General features: G+C 47.8%; 1 protein-coding gene across 12 annotated transcripts in view; it reads left to right on the top strand.

The window, feature by feature from the left end:
- SIPA1L3 (signal induced proliferation associated 1 like 3) overlaps window positions 1–21,386 on the top strand; it is a 312,053-nt gene that overhangs the window by 165,589 nt on the left and 125,078 nt on the right. For all 12 annotated transcript variants that reach the window (XM_059666685.1, XM_059666686.1, XM_059666687.1 and 9 more), the window contains 2 exons: window positions 5,096–6,891; window positions 11,532–11,662. In XM_059666685.1, coding sequence (XP_059522668.1) covers window positions 5,394–6,891; window positions 11,532–11,662 — 1,629 coding nt within the window. In that variant the 5' untranslated portion in view covers window positions 5,096–5,393. The remainder of the gene's footprint in view (window positions 1–5,095; window positions 6,892–11,531; window positions 11,663–21,386) is intronic.

Raw genomic sequence — 21,386 nt, 5'->3', positions numbered from 1 at the left:
TTAATATTTAATAACATGCTATTCAACTTCCAAGTGTTTGAGTGTTTTGGGTTGTTTTTATTGTAGTTTATTTCTAATATTATGCCATTGTGGTCTGAGAAGATGCTTGGTATGATTCTAATCTTCTTGAATTTGGGGAGACTTTGCTTGTGACCCAATATGTGGTCTATTTTTGAAAATGTCCTATGTGCACTTGAGAAGAACGTATATTCTGCGGCTTTGGGGTGAAATGTTCTGAAGATGTCAATTAAGTCCATCTGATCTAGTGAGTCATTTATGATTGCTGTTTCTTTGCTGATTTTTTTTGTCTAGAGGATTTATCCAGGGATGTTAGTGGTGTATTAAAATCCCCTACTATGATTGTATTGTTGTTGATCTCTCCCTTGCTATCTTCCAGGAGTTTCTTTATGTATTTGGGTGCTCCTACATTGGGTGCATATATGTTTATCAGAGTTATATCCTTTTGTTGTTATATCCTTTAGTATTATGACATGGCCTTCTTTATCTCTTGTTATGGCCTTTACTTTGAGGTCTATTTTGTCCGATATAAGTATTGCTACCCCAGATTGTTGTTCATTTCCATTTGCCTGAATGATATTTTTCTATCCCTTCACTTTCAGTCTGTGTGAGTCCCTTATTCTGAGGTGGGTCTCTTATAGACAGCAAATGTATGGGTCATGTTTGTTTTTTTTTTTATCCATTCAGCCACTCGATGTCTTTTGATTGGAGCATTTAGTCCATTTACGTTTAAAGTTATTATTGAGGAGCTCCAGTGGCGCAATCGGTTAGCGCGCAGTACTTATAAAGTTATTATTGAAAGGTACTTGTTTGTAGCCATTTTTATTTTTGTGCCTGTTTTTTTTCTTAGCTTTTTATTTCTTCTTTTTACACCAGTCCCTTTAGCATTTCTTGCATTGCTGGCTTGGTGGTGATAAACTCCCTTAGCCTTTTTTTGTCTGTGAAGCTTCTTATTTCCCCTTCAATTTTGAATGATAGCCTTGCTGGATAGAGTATTCTTGGATTCAGTCCCTTGCTTTGCATCACTTTGTAAATTTCCGTCCATTCTTTTCTGGCCTGATGTGTTTCTGTTGAGAAATCATTTGAAAATCTAATGGGAGATCCCTTGTATGTAACTTTCCGTCTCTCTCTTGCAGCCTTTAAGATTCTCTCTTTGTCCTGAACATTTTCCATGGTAATTATGACATGTCTTGTTGTGGGTCTTTTAGGGTTCATCTTGCTTGGGACTCTCTGTGCTTGTGTGACTTTTTCTTCTCCACCTCAGGGAAGTTTTCTGACATTTCTTCAGGTAGGTTTTCCAATCCTTTTTCCTCTTCCTGTTGTTCTGGCACCCCTATTATTCATATGTTGCTTTGTTTCATGTTGTCCCGTAGCTCCCTTAGGCTCTCCTCCTGTCTTTTAATTTTTTTACTCCAATTGCAGTTCAGTTTGGGTGTGTTTTGCTTCCCTGTCTTCTAATTCACTAATTTGGTCCTCCACTTCTCCTAGCCTACTTTTGAAACTTTCCATGGTGTTTTTTATTGCAGCTGTATCACACGTTATTTCTTCTTGATTCTTACATCTGTTATTGATTTTTTTCATCCATTTCTTCTTGATTCTTACATACGTTGTTGATTTTTTCCTCCAACCAGTTTATGCACTCTAGGACCCTTATTCTGAATTCTTTTTCTGACATATTGCATGCCTCTGTTTCACTTTGCCCCTTTTCTGGTGATTTCTCGTTTTCTTTTCCTTTGAGTGTTTCTTTGTCTACCCATTTTTGGTCTCACCCACTGATCTAGATGTCCCGTGGTGCAGGGGCTGCTCCTTGGGTGGCAGTGGTTCCTCGGACTGCAGTTGCTCAAGTGGTCACAGTAGTGGTTGCTTCTCAGTTGGTAGCGGCTCCTCTGCTGGGTGCTGTTCACAGCAGTCGTTTCTCCTCTGGTTGGTTGGTGAGGCTGCTCACACAGCTGCTGTTCTTTGGACAGGGGTGGGCTGATCACGAGGCTGCTGCTCTTCAGGTCGGGTGGGGTGAGCACGGCTGCTGCTCCTTGGACAAGAGCAGGCTGTTCATGTGGCTTCTTCTCCTCAGATGGGCTCGGACTGCTCGCATGGCTGCTGCTCCTTGGATCGGGGCTGGCTGCACGCTGCTGCTGTTCCTCAGATGGGGCGGGCTGCTCGTGAGGCTGCCTCTCTTTGGACAGGGGCAGGTTGCTTACAGGGCTACTGCTCCTCCTACGGATGCAAGCTGCTCGTGCAGCTGTTGCTCCTCAAATGGGGGGCGGGCTGCTTGTGTGGTTGCTGCTCCTCGGGTGGGGGTGAGCTGCACATGTGGCTGCTGTCCCTCAGATGAGGGTGGGATGCTCACCCAGCTGCTGCTTGTTTTTGGCTGCTGCTCCTTGGACCAGTGTGGGCTGCGCAGGGCTGCCGCTCCTCAGATGACCTCGGGTGGGGGCGAGCTGCTCAGGCAGCTGCTGCTCCTATGGCCAGGTTGAGCTGCATGTGCAGCTGCTGCACCTCGTACGGGGGCTGTCTGCTCACGTGGCTGCTGCTTCTCGGACGGGGGATGGGCTGCTTGCGTAGCTGCTTCTCTTCAGGCGGGAGGGAGCTGCACATGTGTCTGCTGCTCCTCGGATGGGGGCAGGCTGCTTACCCAGCTGCTGCTCGTCAGACAGGTGCAGGCTGCATGTGTCTGCTGCTGCTTGGACCAGTGTGGACTGCACAGGGCTGCTGCTCCTCAGATGTGGGTGGTCTGCTCGTGTGCCTGCTGCTCCTCGGACTGGGGGAGGCTGCTCGGGCGGCTACTGCTCCTTGAATGGGAGCAGGCTGCTTGCGGCAATGCTGTTCCCTGTATGGGTATGGGTTGCTCACACCGCTGCTGCTCCTTGGATGTGGGCGGCTGGGTGGGGCTGCAGCTCCTCAATCGTGGGCAGGCTGCTCATGTGGCTGCTGGTCTTCAGATGGGGCAAACTGTTCACGTGGTTGCTGCTCCTCTGATGATGGAGTGGGCCGTTCACACAGCTGACAGCTGCTGCTCCTTGGACTGGGGAGGCCACGTGAGGCTTCTGCTCTCAGGCCTGGGGCAGGCTGCTCTCGGGGCTGCTGCTCCTTGGATTGGAGTGGGCTGCTCACATGTCTGCTACTTGCGTGGTTGCAGTGCCCCAGGCTAAGGCGTTGGGCCGGTCAGGGGGCAGCATGCTTCAGAACTTACAGGAGCCTGCGCCCAGGGTGGCTGGAGATTTGTTGACCGTGGGACCCCAGCTCAGGTAGCAGGTCCCTGGCAGGGATGTCTGTAGAGTCCCAGGTGTTATCTGAGGAACTTTGCCTAATTTATAAGCTAAACTTTATCATAGTTATATGTATGGGGAAAAGCATAATAATACATAGGGTTCTACTGGTGGTCTTAAAAGTATATCTCTCACAGATGAGTGAAGAATACTATAACATACTAGAGGCCTGGTGCACGAAATTCATGCACTTGGCAGGGGTGGGGGTTGGTCCCTCAGCCTACCCTGTGCCCTGTCTTAGTCCGGGAGCCCCTCAGGGGATGTCCAACTGATGGCTTAGGCTTGCTCCTTGCAGGGAGCAGTCCTAAGCTGGGAGTCAGACATCCTTAGCTGCTGCACTCGCCAGCCATGAGCTTGGCTTCTGGCTGAGCGGCACTCCCCCTGTGGGAGCACACTGACCACCAGGGAGCAGCTCCTGCATTGAGTGTCTGCCCCCTGGTGGTCATTGCTAATCATAGCAGCCAGTTGTTCCACTATTGGGCCAAAACCGGCTCACCAACATCCCCTGACAGGGTTCAGGCCAGGCTGAAAGACCCCACCAGTGCACAATGTGGGCTGGAGGGCTCCAGGGCGTGTCCAGCCCATCTCACTCAGTTCCAATCGGCCAGCCCCCAGCAGCAAGCTAACCTACCACTTGAAGCATCTGGCCCCTGGTGGTCAGTGCACATCATAGCGAGCATTTGAGCGGCCTTAGCATATCATTAGCATATTATACTTAGATTGCTTGAACAGATGACCAGGCACTTAGTATATTAGGCTTCTATTATATAGGACTAGAGGCCTGGTGCACGAAATTCATGCACAGTGGGGGGGGGGGGGTATGTCCCTCAGCCCAACCTGCACCCTCTCCAATCTGGGACCCCTCGAGGGATGTCCGACTGCCTGTTTAGGGATGTCTGACTGCCTGGTGTGGGATCGGGCCTAAATGGGGAGTTAGACATCCCTCTCACAATTCAGGACTGCTGGCTCCCAACCGCTCGCCTGCCTGCCTGCCTGATTGCCCCTAACCACTTCTGCCTGCCAGCCTGATCAGCCCATAACCACTCCCCTGCCAGCCTAATCAACACCTAACTGCTCTCCTGCTGGCCCGATTGCCTCCAACTGCCCTCCCCTGCTGGCCTGGTCCTCTCTTGCTGCCCTCCCCTGCTGTCCTGGTCACACCAAACTGCCCTCCCCCTGCTGGCCTGGTCCTCCCCTGCTGGCCTGGTTGCCCCCAACTGCCCTCCCCCTGCTGGCCTGGTCCCCCAGAACTGCCCTCCCCTGCTGGCCTGGTTGCCCCAACAGCCCCCCCCTGCTGGCCTCGCCCCCCCCAACTGCCTTCCTCCTGCTGGCCTGGTTGCCCCCAACTGCCCCCCTCCCCGCTGTCCTGGTCACGCCCAACTGCCCTTCCCCTACTGGCCTGGTCCCCCCCAACTGCCCTCCCCTGCTGGCCTGGTTGACCCCAACTGCCTTCCTCCTGCTGGCCTGGTTGCCCCCATCTGCCCTCCCCCTGCTGGCCTGGTCCTCTCTTAATGCCCTCCCCCTGTAGGCCTTATCTTCCCCAACTGCCCGCCCCTGCTGACCATCTTGTGTCCACATGGGGGCGGCCATCTTGTGAGTTGGAGTGATAGTCAATTTGCATATTACTCTTTTATTAGATAGGATGGCTATTGAAATTGGTGGGGTGGCTTTTCATAGTCTTCTCTCTGCTTTGGGATATGTTTGGAAATATCCATAATAAAAAGATTTTTTAAGTGAGTGAAGCTGTCCAAAAAGTCACTCTCTGGAAGCAGTAATGTCACATCTCACCTTTGCCTTTTCTCCCTTTTCAGCATGGCACCTCTGCAGTCTGCTGGCCCTCTCCTCCATCTGCTGTTTGCTTTGCCCTGCTGAACCACTCAGTCTGTAGCTCCCGGGACAACACCTGCCTCCTGAGGTTGTCCTGGCTCGGTTTTCCATAGCGATGGTGGAGAATTGGACTCCACAGACTCACAACCTTTCTGTTAGGCTTCAGGAGCCAGCATCCTTCATCCTGGGACTGGCAGCCCTGAACAATGGCTGAGGGCCAGAGGACCCCATAAAGTTACTCTACAGCTTACAGGGGCCAAAGCATTCCAGTGCCTGTGGACTATGACCACTTATCGGCCCATTCCCAATGATGGCATGGACCTGGCAGCCAGCTGTGGGGTTAGGGGAGCCAATGTCCTCCCCGGGCCCCAAACAGGAGACTATGCTCCCATGGGATTCTGGGTCCAGAATGGCATGCCCCAGCCTGTTGGTGAGAGCCCAGCTACTGCCATCACCCGCCCCAGTCCCACCACCCCCACAGTGCCCAAGATGGGCGTGCGTGCAAGAGTGGCTGACTGGCCACCCAAGAGAGAGGCCCTGAGAGAGCAGAACAACCCGAGCCCCTCACAGGACACAGATGGCACAAAGACCACAAAGGTGGCCCATTCCATGAGGAGCATACAGAATGGAGAGCCTGCCTCCAACACCCCAGCCTCCTCAGGGTCCCGGGCCTTCCACCGACTCTCCAGGAGACGGTCCAAAGATGTGGAATTCCAGGACGGGTGGCCCCGGTCCCCTGGCAGGGCCTTTCTCCCCCTGCGGCATCGCAGCAGCAGTGAGCTCACCCTCAGCGAGTGTGACATGGAGGACATGGGGGAAGCTAAGGGGGGTAGGCTCATGGGGGCCTTGCCTCTCTTCCGTGAATATGGGAGCACCTCCTCTATCGATGTGCAGGGCATGCCTGAGCAAAGCTTCTTTGACATTCTCAACGAGTTCCGGAACGAGCAGCCAGAGGCCCAGGGCTCCCAGAACCTCACGGAGCTCCTCCAGGCCCATTCAGGCCCACACCTTCCAGGGAGCATCAGCGGAGCCAAGGGAGATCTCCGCCACGAGCAGCCCACCAGGGACAACCTTCTCCCACTACAGCCCGGGAAGGAGAAGGAGAGGCCCCGCAAGAAGCCTGTGCGGGGCCTGGGCAGTGGGGACACAGTGGACTCATCCATCTTCCGGAAGCTGAGGAGCAATAAACCAGAAGGTGACACTGGCCGGTCCCCAGGGGAGGCAGAGGAAGGGCGGAGCCCCCCGGAGGCCACCAGGCCATGGGTCTGCCAGAAGAGTTTCGCCCATTTTGATGTGCAAAGCATGCTGTTCGACCTCCATGAGGCGGCTGCCAACAGGGTGTCCTCAGCCCAGAGGCGGAACACCACCACTGGGGCCTCAGCCGCCTCAGCCATGGAGTCCCTCACAGTGTCGCGGGCCCATGGCCTTGGGGGCCTGGACCCGGCCTTCACCAGTATGGAGGACTTGAACTACAAGGAGAACCTGGAGCAGGACCTGGGCGATGACAACAGCAATGACCTGCTGCTCAGCTGCCCACACTTCCGCAATGAGATCGGTGGCGAGTGTGAGCGCAATGTGAGCTTCTCCCGGGCCTCAGCCGCCTCCCTGGGTGGGACCGAGTGCCGCCTGGCCGACCCCAGCACCTACCGCACCAACGCCAGCATCTCTGTGCTGGAGGTGCCCAAGGAGCAACAGAGGACGCAGAGTCGCCCACAGCAGTACAGCATCGAGCATGTGGACCTGGGCGCCCGCTACTACCAGGACTACTTCGTGGGCAAAGGTGACTGGGGCAGGCAGGCGGGCGGTAGTTTGTCTCTGAGACTCCCCTGCACATTCACTCATTGTGTGCTGGGAACTATGTCAGAGCAGAGCTGTGAAGATTTAGTGAGCAAGCCTCAGGACACAGGGCTGGCACACCAAAACCTTGAGCTATGTGAGGCAATAGGTAGGCATTTATTTAGCAAACATGTGCCTGGTTCAGCACTCTCTAGAACCTGGGGATACAGTATTGGACAGTTAAACACAAAAATCTTGTTTTCCTAGCACTATAATGTTTTAGGGGTGGGTGTAAGGCAAACAATAAAATTAGATAAATGGCCTGGCCGGTGTAGTTCAGTGATTGAACATCGACCTATGAACCAGGAGGTCACAGTTCAATTTCTGGTCAGGGCACATGCCCGGGTTGTGGGCTCGATCCCCAGTAGGTGGTGTGCAGGAGGCAGCCTCTCAATGATTCTCATCATTGATGTTTCTATATCTCTCTCCATATCCCTTCCTCTCTCTGAAATCAATAAAAACATATTTTTAAAACTAGATATATAGATAAAATATGTAAGGTGTCATATGGTGGGAAGTGCTATGGAGAAAAGTAAAGCAGCCAAGAGAAAAATAAAGTGTCAGGGTGGGAGGTTACGATTTTCAATAGGGAATGGTTGGGAAGAACCTCCTAGTAGGTGCCATTTGAGTACTGAGCTGAAGGAGGTAGGGGAGGAAAACTAGGGACAGTGTTTCCAGCACAGGGAACAACAACTACGATAGTCCTGAAACACCAAATAGGAAGAAGGCCATTGTTGCTGGGGTGAACGACTGGGGGAGAAGAGAAGGAGCTAAGGCAGAAAGGTGACAGGGACAGATCATATGGGGCTTTGTGGGCCAAAGTGAGGACTCTCACTTTTACCCCAAGTGAGATGGAACTGCAGGAGGTTCTGAGCAGGAGAGGACGATGTTCACAGCCTCCCTCTCGGGGTAGAGAGCCAAGAAGAAGGCGATGCTAGACACATCTAGGATAGGGGCAGGGAAGAAATAGGCAGACTCTGGATCCCCTTTGAAAATGGAATTATTGATGTTTTGAAGTCATTAACACCAGGGAGAGACAGGCTTCATATATCATTAAATTTGTTGGTGCTGGTGGGGCAATTCCACGAGGCAACATAGCATAGTGCAGAGACCACAAACCCAGGCAGGACATGTACAGAAGTGAAGCACACCAACCAGGGACTAAGCACAGGGCAGCTCCTGCTCAGGTCCAGCTCATCGTTGTCATGTAGGAAATGCAGACAAACCCAGGGTTGCCATCCTTTCTGATTTTTTTTCAAGATTCTCCTGAAATTCAAATTTTTTAAAATGTGAATTCTTCTAATGTTTAAATGCTGGTAGCTGAATCAATTCACAATTGCTTACAACTACCAGTAGCAGGCTTACACAGCATAGAAGTTTATTTCTCTCATGAAGAAGTTCAGAGGTCAGCAGTCCAGGGCTGGTATTATTACTCCTCAGCATCAGTGGAATGCCAACCTTAGTACATGGTCTCCAGACCTCAGGTGGTCTCCTAGTCCAAGATGGTTGCTGGAGCTCCAGCCATTTCATGCATGTTTCCAGGCAGAGAAAAAGAGAACAGGATAAGGCCAAAAAGGCAGACCTCCTGTCAAGTCAATCCCTTTTTTAAAAAAAAATATTTTTACTGATTTTTTTTACAGGGAGGAAGGGAGAGGGATAGAGAGTTAGAAACATCGATCAGCTGCCTCCTGCACACCCCCTACGGGGGATGTGCCCGCAACCAAGGTACATGCCCTTGACTGGAATTGAACCTGGGACCCTTCAGTCCGCAGGTCGACGCTCTATTCACTGAGCCAAACCAGTCAGGACTCAAGTCACTCCCTTTTAAAGAGTTTTCTCAGAAACCCATCCAACTGTTACTGCTTATTGCCTGCTCCTATCTGCAAGGCAGGCTGGGTAATAGAGGTTTTTACCTAGACATAGTCACTTTTTTTTTTCTTCCCCCAAGATTAGAGGGTTTTCCTAAAAAGGAAGAAGGGATGAATGGATAGGCAGCTAATACTTCATAGCAACTAGTTGAAAAAATTTTTAAAGCAGTGTCCTACTCAAGCATAACCAATATCAATTCGGTCATCCTGCAAGGCTCAAAGTACAGTCTCTGGAGTCAGGCAGCCCTGGGCTTGGGGTGTTCATTCCATAGCTTTTTTTTTTTAAATATATTTTATTGACTTTTTACAGAGAGGAAGGGAGAGGGATAGAGAGCTAGAAACATCGATGAGAGAGAAACATCGATGACAGAAACATCGATCAGCTGCCTCCTGCATACCTGCTACTGGGGATGTGCCCACAACCAAGGTACATGCCCTTGACCGGAATCGAACCTGGGACCCTTCAGTTCACAGGCCGACGCTCTATCCACTGAGCCAAACCAGTCAGGGCTAATTCCATAGCTTATTAACTACATGACACATTTCTTCCATGTCCTCAAGTGAGGAATAGACATGATTGTAGTAGTATCACATGCCCAAAAACAAAATGACACAAAAATTGAAAATAAAGGGATTAAAAAAGAAGTTTCAGTCCATTGCTAACCAAGAGAAAGCAGGTAAGGCAACCTCAGTATCACACAAAATGTATTTCAAGGCTAAAAGCTCTTTTAGGAGGAACTGAAAAGGCCATTTCATGCTGATATTTAAAAATTTACCAAAAAGCTCTAATAGTTGTGAACCTTTGTATTTGCCAACCTGGTTTAGGGGCATATGTATATGTATACAGGGAGAAGTGAACAATTCCATAATCAGTGGCAGCAGCTAACAGGGCCTCTCATTGAAATTGATGGATGTAGGAGCCAAAACAATAAGGTGGAAATGGATTTGAATAACCCATCAAAACTGGGTTTTGATATTAGTACATATTCATTTTGTATACATATTACATATACATATGTATACAGTTGTGCATATTAATTTTGTACCTAATTAACAGAGGATACATTCTTTTCAACTCACACCTGGAAATACCTACATGAAAGAACTGTCATGAGGATCAAAAAGGATTGTACATTAAAACATGTAGCTCTTCATCAGGCTGGTAGTAAGACTTACGTAACTTTTTAAAAAGCAGCTTACTTTAAAAAAGTATTTTTTTGTAGCCCTGGAAGCTCATAAATTAAGTAGTCATTGATCATTATTTATTGAGTGCCTACTGTATGCCAGGACCAATTGGGAGATACCTGGGTATGCATTAGTGTATTAAAAAAAACAAACCCAACAACCGCTTCAGGAGTGAACTGGTATTTGTGGAGTATAGTATTTACTCTGTTCTCTGCCAGCTGGGGAAATTATTGAACCCACTGTAGGTGCTGTTCTGATTGGGTCATTAACTAACATATTATTTGGGCCTTTGATCAGCCGTGGGCAAACTACGGCCCGCGGGCCGGATCCGGCCCGTTTGAAATGAATAAAACTAAAAAAAAAAAAAAAGACCGTACCCTTTTATGTAATGATGTTTACTTTGAATTTATATTAGTTCACACAAACACTCCATCCATGCTTTTGTTCCGGCCCTCCGGTCCAGTTTAAGAACCCACTGTGGCCCTCGATTCAAAAAGTTTGCCCACCCCTGCCTTAGATAAACCTTTGATTTGCAAGAGCATCCCATGAAACATCAGATCAACATCAGTGCACTGGATGGGAAGGAATTTCTAACAGTGGGTAGATGCTGACTTCATGAACTTGGATCAAGTCAGACTGCTGATGGATATCCACCACAGGCAGGAGATACTTGGGTTATACATCAGGAAGAACAGTTTTCTGGAAGCATAATAAAACAGTAGCATGTTTTAGAAAGGGGGTGAGACAGCTGTTGTTTCCTGGAAAGAGCAAGAGACTTCCTCCATGACTCCTTAATGGCTATGTCAGCACAAGGGAAAAAAAAGAGTAGTGGTTAAGTTTCCTGGGTCTACAGAAATGCAATCAGAGAAAGGTGATGCTTATGGACCTGAATCATGGTCCTTTTTCTGTGACAAACATTATGCCCTGGGAATAGTAATAGCTAGCACTGCTCACTTGCTTGCTGTGTGCCTGGCTCTGTGCTGAGTGTTTAGTACTTTTTAACTTCATTCTCACAATCATACTGAGAAGTGGGTCCATACTTACTGATCCCATTTTATTGATGAGAAGACTATCAAGTGACTTGGGCCAAACATCTAACATTGCTAGTCAGGCTTCAAAGGCTCTTTAGCTAGAATCTTAATCACTTCTAGAGTGTTAGCCATTTCATGAGAGGTAATTTGGCAACTAAACTGATGAACATTTGCAAATACAGAAGAATCACAATGACACTGGGTTTATTACGTGCTGTGTACCACACTGAGCATTTTATATTTGTAGCTTTATTTTACCCTCCCATCAGCTCTATGAATTGTGGGTAATGTCAGGGCCCTCATTTCTGAGAGAGCACTGAAGCTCAAGTTGTGTGACTTGGCAGATATGGTGTAGTAAGATGGGCATTCACCTCTTATGGTCTCTCCATTGAATGTGGCCGTGACCGGGCTGAGAGCCTACACCCGCCATCCCCTCAGCAGGCCTGCCGTGGGACATCACCAGAGAGCTGACTCTGAACTCACCTACTCTTCTCTCACAGAGCATGCCAATTACTTTGGTGTGGATGACAAGCTAGGGCCAGTGGCTGTAAGCATCAAACGGGAGAAGCTGGAGGACCACAAGGACCATGGGCCTCAGTACCAGTATAGGATCATCTTCCGGACCCGAGAGGTAGGTTCCCTATTATGTAAATAATAGCTGCTCACATCTGTGCACTCTTCCTCTGTGCCAGGTTCTATGGGCAAGCGCTTCAGCTGCTTCATCTCATGTAATCCTCCCGATAACTTCACAAACATGAGTCTCCTCATTTTACAGAAGAGAAAAGTAAGACTCAGAGAAATTAAACTTGTCTAAGATAAGTGAATGAGTGTCCAGGCCAGAACTGGAATCTGTTGTGTCTCACTGCAGAGCCCTGGGTCTTCTATTTGCGAGAAATTATTAAAGGAAGGTATGTAGAGGATTCTTTCAGGACCATGAGGTGTCCTGCAGAGTGGAAAAAAAGATTTAAGGCAGCATGCCTGGGCAGGGCAGGAATTGGGAAATCTCAGCCCAAAGCACTGCTGTTGATGCTGATGGCTCAAAACACTCCCATTGCATTTCTTCATCCTGAATGGAGAATCCCATTGTCCTGGCTTGGTCAGAGGCCTTCCTCTGGATTACATGTCAGCTGTGACTAAGGAACAAGGCTTATTGGGGGCACCCTGCTTGATTAGGCTCTTAAGGTGTAAGTAACAGAAATCTACTTCTAACATTTTAAGCCAGAAAAAGAATTCATTGATTCATATATCTGCAAATCCAGGGGTAGGGCTAGCTTCTGACATGGTGGCCCCAGGCACTCCAACCATGTCACCAGAGGACTCTGCCTCCTCATCTCCATTCTGCTCAGCTTTTTAGATTGTGAATGTCATTCTCTTTTGCCTCCAACAAACTCTCTTCATGTCACGGGAAAATGAAGACTGGCCACTCAATTCTTCTATATCTTTATGACTTTCTCTCTACAGGGAAGACACTCTTACCTGCTGAATCTCTGGGAAGGACTCTGGCTCTGCTTGGATCACAAGTCCACACACATCCCGGGCCAGCCATTGTCGTCAGGGATGATAGAGGAAACTGGGGCAGGGCGCAAGGCACTGTTATTGACACTTCCATCAGAGCCACCTGGAGGAGGCTGCTTGACCAAAAAAAGGGGAACTGGGAGAACAAAAACAGTGGAGATTTCCAAAAAACCTTTCCAGAAAAGAAGCAATTGTCAGCTGGGAAGGTCCCCCAAAATGGGTCTCCCTCAGCCCTGCATAGCCCCTTGGGCCTGGCGTTTGCCCAGACATGGTGTGAGGGGCCAGCCAAGCCTGGAACTCATCCAGATAGGTAGATGCTATACTAAGAACCCAGCCCCAACCCCTCATGAAGTCCTTCCCACTGAGGGGGAATGTGATAACACAGAAGCTTTGTGGCAGCTGAGGGGAGGCAGCCCCCAAACCTTGTGCTCCATTTTGCAGGTGGTCACCTACCCCTGTCTCTCCAGCACTCTCCTCTCTCTCCTTGCCTTTCTGGCCACATGAGCATTGGGGCAGAATGTGAGGAGAGAGCTCACACTGTATGACACTGTTGTATGACATGGGAAACTGCTAGGTGTAGTGGCAATGATCACCAAATACTAAAAATATTTGCTATAGCTGTTTAACACTATGTGTTGGGCATTTTCTATACCCTTTTATGTCTGTTCACTCACTTAAATGTCATGACAGTTCTGTGATGAAGGCACTATTATCCATTCACAGATGAGGAAACAGGCATAGAAAGGTTAAGGGACTTGCCCAAAGCACCCTCCAGTAAGTGGTACAGTGAGGTGTCAGCCTGTGCTCCAACCACAGCTCAGCTGCTTCTGGGATTTCAGTAACAGCTTAGACTCTATGTCAGACCCATTCATGAGTTGTGAAATCAGCTTAGTGTCAGTATTTTTATGTTGTTGTTAGTGGAAATAGAATATGTAGAATGGATTTTTAAAATACCAGACTGCATTGCACATTCTGAGAGTCATGAGACTGGTGTGGAGATATGGGATCAGGGTGCAATATTTTTGCTGTGGCTCCTTTTCAATAAGTTTGAAACTGGCTTAGAGCCATTTCTGGCATGTGCCTCCTTCCATCTCCTTACTACCCACAAAACCAACCTCCAGTCTGCCCAGGTGGGGCCTGAGGCTCAGGGCCACAGGTTGGAGTTTTATCCACCCCATAGAGATTCACTCAGGCCCGGCCATTGTGACTCAGTGGTTGAGCATCAACCCATGCACCAGGAGATTGCCGATTCTATTCCTGGCCAGGGCCCGTGCCCAGGTTGTGGGATGTGCAGGAGGCAGCCAATTGATGTTGATATTCTCTCTCTCTCTCTCTCTCTCTCTCTCTCTCTCTCTAATGAATAAAAAATATTTTTTTTAATAAAAGAGAGAGAATCACTCAGCACTGCCCTCTGCCAGCTCTATGCTGGGCGCTGAGAGAACAGGAAGTAATGAATAAGGCAGCAAAAATACTCATGGGACTGCATTCCTGTGGGGGAGGCAGACAATACACAGATACCTTAATAAATTATATAGTGTGTATGACAAGGTGGAAAGTAAAGCAAGGAAGGAGAAATGAGTATGAGGGCAGCCTGGTGTGGATCCTGGTTTGGCCATTCAGCAGCTGTGAAATCTTGGGCATGTAGCTTCTCTCACAGCCTGTTTCCTTCTTAGGAATTTCAGTTTCATTGGACTGGTGTGGGCTCTGTAAGATTGCACATATAAAGTGGTCAGTGCTGGGCCTGGCACTTAGGGAAAGGCCAATGAAGTCAGCGGTTGGGAGTGGTCTCATTCCACTGTCCCCTTGTCCATGCCAGTCAGTCCTGTGAATTTAGACCCACCATGAAGTTCACAACCACAAGCAGCCCTTTCTTTATCCTCACTCACACACACAGGTCATATGTAGATTCAGCCGTAGGCTGAGTCCTTGCATAGCTGCCCTGTTGGGCACTCAGGCCCGGGGACCTCATCATCTGGAGTTGGAGGGAAAGGCAGCAAGATTTGCCTGGTTCCTTCCCAAGACCCTTTCTGTCGTGGTGGCAGAACAGAGGATTTCATAGCCTCAGAGTAGTAACAACAATAGCTAACACTTTTAGCACATACTAGTATTCCTGCCAGGCATTGTCCTAAGTGTTTATATGCACTCACCCTTCAAATTCTCTCTACAGTCTCAGTATGATCCTCATTCTATAGATGAAGACATTGAAGTCTATGGCAGAGCTGGACATGGACCCAAACTGCCTGGGTCCTGAGCTCATGCTCTTTACCACTCATCACATTCACTCTCAGGTCAAAACTGAATTCTGACTCTGGGAACAGACAGCCTTGGGTTCGGTCTGGCTCTGCCACTCATTAGCCTAGTGACCTTCGGCAGATGGATTTACTTCTGGGCACCTCAGTATCTTCATCTGTAAAATAGACTGTGCTGCCCCGTTTCTTGAAGTGGCAAGAAGAGCACAGGTGTGGAAGCACAAAGCTGCAAGGCAGGGAGCTCTAAGTGGCAGATATTATGATGACACTGCTGTCGTGGCCATCGCCCTCTGATGCGAGGTCAGAGATGCACTCTGGGGAGCAAGGGTTGAGTTCATGCACAGAGTTCTGTTCTCCTGTTTACACACATGTAACAGGCTCTTATAAACCAAGGCATGGGGCCAGAGCGAGGGCCCCGGCTGTTTTCCAAGCCAGCTGGCTGGTCTGCCCCATATGGCCACCACCACCACCACCGGCCACCAAGCAGACAGCCAAGCAGGCCTACATCTCCTGGCAAAAGGAGAGTGTGTTGGCAGCACCTAACTTCCCACTGGGGCAAGGACAGACTTGGAGCTGGGCTTTGGCAGCACACACCTAAGTGTCAGCCCCTAAACCTGGATAGGACAAACCCAGGCCCGGACTGCCCTGTCCTCAGCCCCTTTACTGGCAATGTCTCCCATGACATAGGGAGACCCAAACCAGGAACTGCCTGGTCCACCAAGCTCAGTGAATTCCATTTAGACCTCCTAGTGTGTGTTTTTGACAGACCTTAGTTTTGTTAAGGTTAGAGGTTTATATTTTTATTTTTTTCTTTATTTAAAAAGTAACAGTCACTCGCTGTTAAGAATTTAAACAGTACCTAAGTGTACAAAGTGGAAAAGGGAGAATCTTATATTAAATGTAATAGTGTATTGATTGAGACCTTTTAATTCTTAACTGCATGTGTGGCTTTGTGCAAATACATTTGACACATGTACATGTAATAATGGCTAATATTATTGAATGCTCACTGTATGCCAGGTATAATGCTAAGTACTGTATATGGATTATCTTATTGAATCCTGATAACCCTTTGAGGCAGGCACTATTATCTCTATTTAGATGAGGAAAAGGGCCCAGGGTAGAGCTGGAGAAGGGGTAGAGCCAGTATTCAAACCCAGGCAGACTGACTCCCAAGTGGCCTCCCAGGAAAACGTGCTTAAAGGAGGGTGCACCCAGCACAGAGAAAGGCAGGGATGCTGGTGGAGAACCATCTGTGTAGATAGGAACCTCCTTGTTTACGTGGCCCTGAGGTCCTTTTGTGGCTCACCTGACAAGTTTCCCTCAGTGAGATGCCAGGGCCTTGCAGGAGGAGCAATAAGTATAGATTTTATTCTGAAAGTGATGGGAAATCCTTAGCAGGTTCTGTGTAGAGCAGAGACATGATCTGACTCAGGCTGCTATGGGAAGAAGGGACTTGGCAGGATGGCAGGAGGAAGGAGACCTGGAGGAGGCTGTTGTCACAATCCAGGTAGTACATGGCAGTGGACAGGACAGTCAGAAAGTAGAGGTGGCCACTTGTTGCAGCCTGCCAGTGCCCTACGTATTGTCCCCAGCAAGGAAGGAAAAGCTTGGGGTCAAGTAGTCAGAGCCAAAATGTGACCATAGGCCACCTGTCTCCGTTGTGGAAGAGAATATGAGGATTTCTGGTCCATGCTGTTCCCTAGTCCCAGCAGAGGGTGCTTTGGAGCAGTGTCTGCAGGATACTAATACACTGATCTTGTTGTTGGTCCATTAATTGAACCCATAGTTCCAAGGCCAAAGTGTAAGATGTCATTGCTTTTCATGATCTATTTCAGTACTCCCCTGCTTATGATAAGAGATTTGTTTGTATTAACTACCAAGACCAGAACTGGGAACTCCCAAGCATGAGGTCATTCCATTCCTTCCACGCACACCTCCTGCCCAGGTTCAGTTTGGCAAGGGTCAGCTGTATATTTAAAATCAATGTCATGACACATTATTTTTGCCACCTCCTGTGTCTGTTGACATAGGGTGAACATGTTTTACCAGTTAGAACTGGTCCTCCTTAGTCTTTAAACCATAAACCCAAGTGTATTTTGTTAACAGTCCCTCAGGGGAGGGTTTTTTCCTTGTACTGCTGCAGACTCTGCTGTGCCATCTTGGTGTGGTCCTGGAGCTACTGTGCCTAGCCCCAGATATGGCATCACCTAGTGGCCAGCCTGAGCGAGTGTTCGTGAGAATGCAAAGCAGCAGGAGTTCTCAGACAGGGTGGGCGAGTGGAAATTGGTACAACCACTTGGAAAACTTTGTAGTGCAGTGTAATTGCATATTAACAAGCCTGGTGATGCAGCAATTTTTCTCCTAGGTATAAATCCAAAAGAAAATATGTTCATGTGAACTAAGAGGTGCTTCTGTGAATGTTCCTGACAGCACCTCACAGTTGTTGAACACTGGAAGCCGTTTCCATGCTCGTCAACAGTAGAGTGGATTAAATCCATCATGGTAAAAATGTCAGCCTCTTGCAGCAACATGGTCAAATCTCATACCCATTGCATTCAGAGACAAAAGCCAGATATAAAAAACGCAACCTGCAGGAAACAGGCACAATAAGTTATGGGGTTAGAAATCAGGATAAGGTTGCCATGGGGAAAGCACAGAAAGGCTTCTGGGAGCTAGGAATGTTGTGTTTTTTATAGGGTGGTGATTATCTAGATGTTCACTCTGTGATAATTCCTTCAGCGTTGCTTATGTGTGTTATGGATTATACTTCACAGACAAAAACATTTTCAAAGGAAAAGAATAACGAGCTTTGGAGAACTCAAGCCTGGGTTGGAACCTGGTTCAGCCACTTAGCTGCGGTGATCTTAGATAAGGCGCCTAACATCTTGGAGCTTACAATTTCTTTTTAAGTTGTGGGGTGTTTCTTTTTTTTTTTTTTCACATTTAAAAAAATATCTTTATTGTATTTAGAGTATTACAGATGTCCCCATTATCCCCCTCCACTGGGTTCCTACCCTGCTCCAGGCCTTCTCTACCCTATTATCTGTGTCCATAGGTAATGCATATCTATATATATATAAAAGCCTAAGCAACCATTACAACTGGACAACCGGCCAATAGCTATGACATGCACTAACCATCAGGGACAGACGCTCAATGCGGGAGCTTTCCCGTGGTGATCAGTGTGCTCCCACAACCAACCTCCCGCAGCCGGCCAACCTCCCACAGTCCCTCCCCGCAGCCGGCTGGGTGGTCAGTGCTCTCCCACAGCCAACCTCCTGTTGCCAGCCAATCTCTCGCGGTCCCTCCCCCTGGCCAGCCAACCTTCTGCAGTTCCTCCCTTGGCCAGCCAACCTCCCACGGTCCCTCCTCCCAGCTGGCCAGCCCTGATCAGCCCTGATCGCCAGCCAGGCCAAGGGACCCCACCCATGCACAAATTGGTGCACCGGGCCTCTATATGCACATAAGATCTTTGGTTAATCCCTTCCCACCCACCCCCCTTCCCCACTTCCCTCTGAGATGAGTCAGTCTGTTCCATACTTCCATGCTTCTGGTTCTGTTTTATTCATCAGTGTATTTTGTTCATCAGAATCCTTGTTCATTTATTTTGCTTTTTAGATTCAGTTATTGAAAAAATATCCTTCAACATTTCATATAATACGGTTTGGTGGTGATGAACTTCCTTAGCTTTTTCTTGTCTGTGAAGCTTTTTATCTGACCTTCAGTTCTAAATGAAAGCTTTGCTGGGTAGAGTAATCTTGGTTAAAGGTCCTTGCTATTCATCACTTTGAATATTTCTTGACACTCTCCTCTGGCCTGCAAAATTTCTGTTGAGAATTCAGATGACAGTCATATGGGTGCTATCTTATAGGTTCATATAGGTAACTAATTACTTTTCTCTTGCTGCTTTTAAGATTCTCTCTTTGCCTTTAACCCTTGGGCATTTTAATTGATAATGTCTTGGTGTGGGCCTCTTTGAGTTCATCTTGTTTGGGACTCTATATGCTTCCTAGAGTCTATTTCTTTTACCAGGTAAGGGAAATTTTCTGGCATTGTTTTCTCAAATAGGTTTTCAATTTCTTACTCCCTCTCTTTTTTTCCGGCACACCCATGATACAAATGTTGGGATGCTTGAAGTTGTCTCAGACGATCCTTATACTATCTTCATATTTTTGGATTCATTTTTCTTTTTGCTGTTCTAATTGGGTGCTTTTTGCTTCCTCATATTCTAAATTGCTGATTTGATTCTCAACATTCTCTACTTTACTATTGATTCCCTGAAATTATTCTTCATTTCAGTTAGTATACCCTTTATTTCTGACTTGTCTTTTTTCATGTCTTTGATGTTCTTACTAATTTCTTTGAAATTCTCACTAAGTCCTTGAAGCTCTCACTATAACCATTGTGGTCATGAGGAAAGAGACAACATCATTATAACCATTGTTTTGAACTCTGTATTTAATAGTTTACTTGCTTCCATTTCATTAGTTCTTTTTCTGGAGGTTTCTTTTGTTCTGTCATTTGTGACATGTTTCTTCATCTCTGCATTTTGGCTGCTTCCCCGTGTTTATTTCTGTGTATTAGGTAGAGCTATTATGTCTCCTGGAATTGGTAGAGTGGCCTTGTGTAGTAGGTGTCCTGTAGGGCCCAGTGGCTCAGCCTTCCCAGTCACCTGAGCTGGGCATTCTAGGTGCACCTCTATGTGGGCTGTGTGCACTATCCTGTTATAGTTGAGCCTTGATTGCTGTTGGTGTCACTGGAATTGACCCCAAGACCAATTGGCTGTGAGGATCAGCTGCAACTACAATGGAAGAGCAGTTCTGCAGGAGACACCCCTATGGAGCAGGATTGCTTCAGTGGAGCTTTAGTGCTCACTGAGTCTGCCCCTTGAGTGTGTCGCTCATGGATGTATAGTTATAATCTGGCATGGTCTGAGGCTGGGTGCACTGGCTCTGGGGTCCTCCCCTGGAGGTGCAAAATCAGCCACTGTCTGTACCCTACCTGGGGCTACCCATCAGGAGCTGCAGAGTGATCTACAGGTAGCTGCTACTTGTGTTAGGATTGGAAGTGCTCAGGAAAGGCTAAGCTGAGAAGCAAGGCAGGCTGCTGCTAGGACTGGGCATGGGGCCTCTTATTGAGATGTATGGGGCACGCTGAAGCCAGCTGCTACTTGTGTGAGAGATTTTAGGAAAGTCTGGAGCCTGAACCATAACAGGCCATTCATATGGAAAAGCCGCTGCAAACAGCTTAGGTTGGGTGGTGTTTCAGAGAATCACCAGGTAGGATCAAACAGTGTGAGAGCCAAGTTGAATGGAGATTCAGATATGGCACCTGGCAGTCAGCTCTGCAGCAGAGGAGGTCTCAGCATAGTAACAATGACCCTTGTGAGTACCCCTGTCTGGGAGAAAGCCACCCCTGTGTTCTTGCTCTGATGTTAGATAATCCAGTTCCTCCCCATATGTTCCTGGATCCCCCCCAAGCTACTGCCTGGGTCCCCAGCGCCAGCCCTTTAAGAGAAACTGCCTGGGTCTCCAGAATCAGCCCTTTAAGAGGAACTGCTTGGGTCTCCAGAAGCTTCCATGTCACTTAGCCACAATCCCCAATCGTTTTTACAGCCCAAAGTTACAGGGACTTCTCTTCCTGGTATTGGAACCCTGGGTTGAGGGGTCTGGTATGGGCTGGGACACCTTGCTCCTCACGGGAGGCTTCCGCAGCCGAGATACTCCTCCCAATTAAAAAAACACCACACATTGGTGTTGGACCAGCCCATTCCACGCCTCCACCCCTCCTACCAGTCTCAATGTGCTTTCTTCTTTACTTCTCTAGTTGTAGGACTTCCATTCAGCCAGATTTCAGGTGGTTCTAAATGATGTTTGTTCTGTATTTTAGTTGTAATTTTGATGTTGTTGTGGGAGGCATCGAGTACCAGTTACCTACCCTACTATCAATGGTCACCTGTGGGTTTATTTTTTTAAATCCTCACCTGAAGATAAGTTTTTATTGATTTTAGAGAGAAAGGAAGGGGAAGAGAGATAGAGAGAAATATTGGTCAGTTGCCTCCCATATGCACCCTGACCGTGGATCAAACCCACAAGCAAGATATGTGCCCTGACCAGGAATTATACCCACCACCTTTTTGGTGTTTGGGACAACACTCCAACCAATTGACCCACCTGGCCAGGGTGAACTTTCACTTTCTTATCTGTAAAATGGAGATAATAAAATCTTTCTTAAACAGACTTATACATATAACTAGATAACTACTCTCATACTTGAAATACAGTGCAATAAACTGAACCTTCAGTTTATTAATGTGACTTGTTATGAAGTATATCAGTTAGAATTTACTTTGTCTACAAAGTAACAGAAAACCTGACTAGCCATTGCTAAAACTAAAATAGGGTGTTACTTTATTATCTAACAAGAAATCTGGAGGAAATTGGTTGTAGGGATTGACTTCTCTGTGATTTTTTTTTTTTTTTGTCTCTTTCCTCATGATCACAAGGTGGCTGCCACAGCTTCAAACATCTTATCAGCACACCAATGTCCTTAGCAAGAAGAAATGGGCAGGTGAAAGGGAATTTCCTC

This window comes from Myotis daubentonii, chromosome 15 (assembly GCF_963259705.1).
Source record: "Myotis daubentonii chromosome 15, mMyoDau2.1, whole genome shotgun sequence".
NCBI lineage: Eukaryota > Metazoa > Chordata > Mammalia > Chiroptera > Vespertilionidae > Myotis > Myotis daubentonii.
This window is presented reverse-complemented; position numbering and strand designations above follow the sequence as displayed.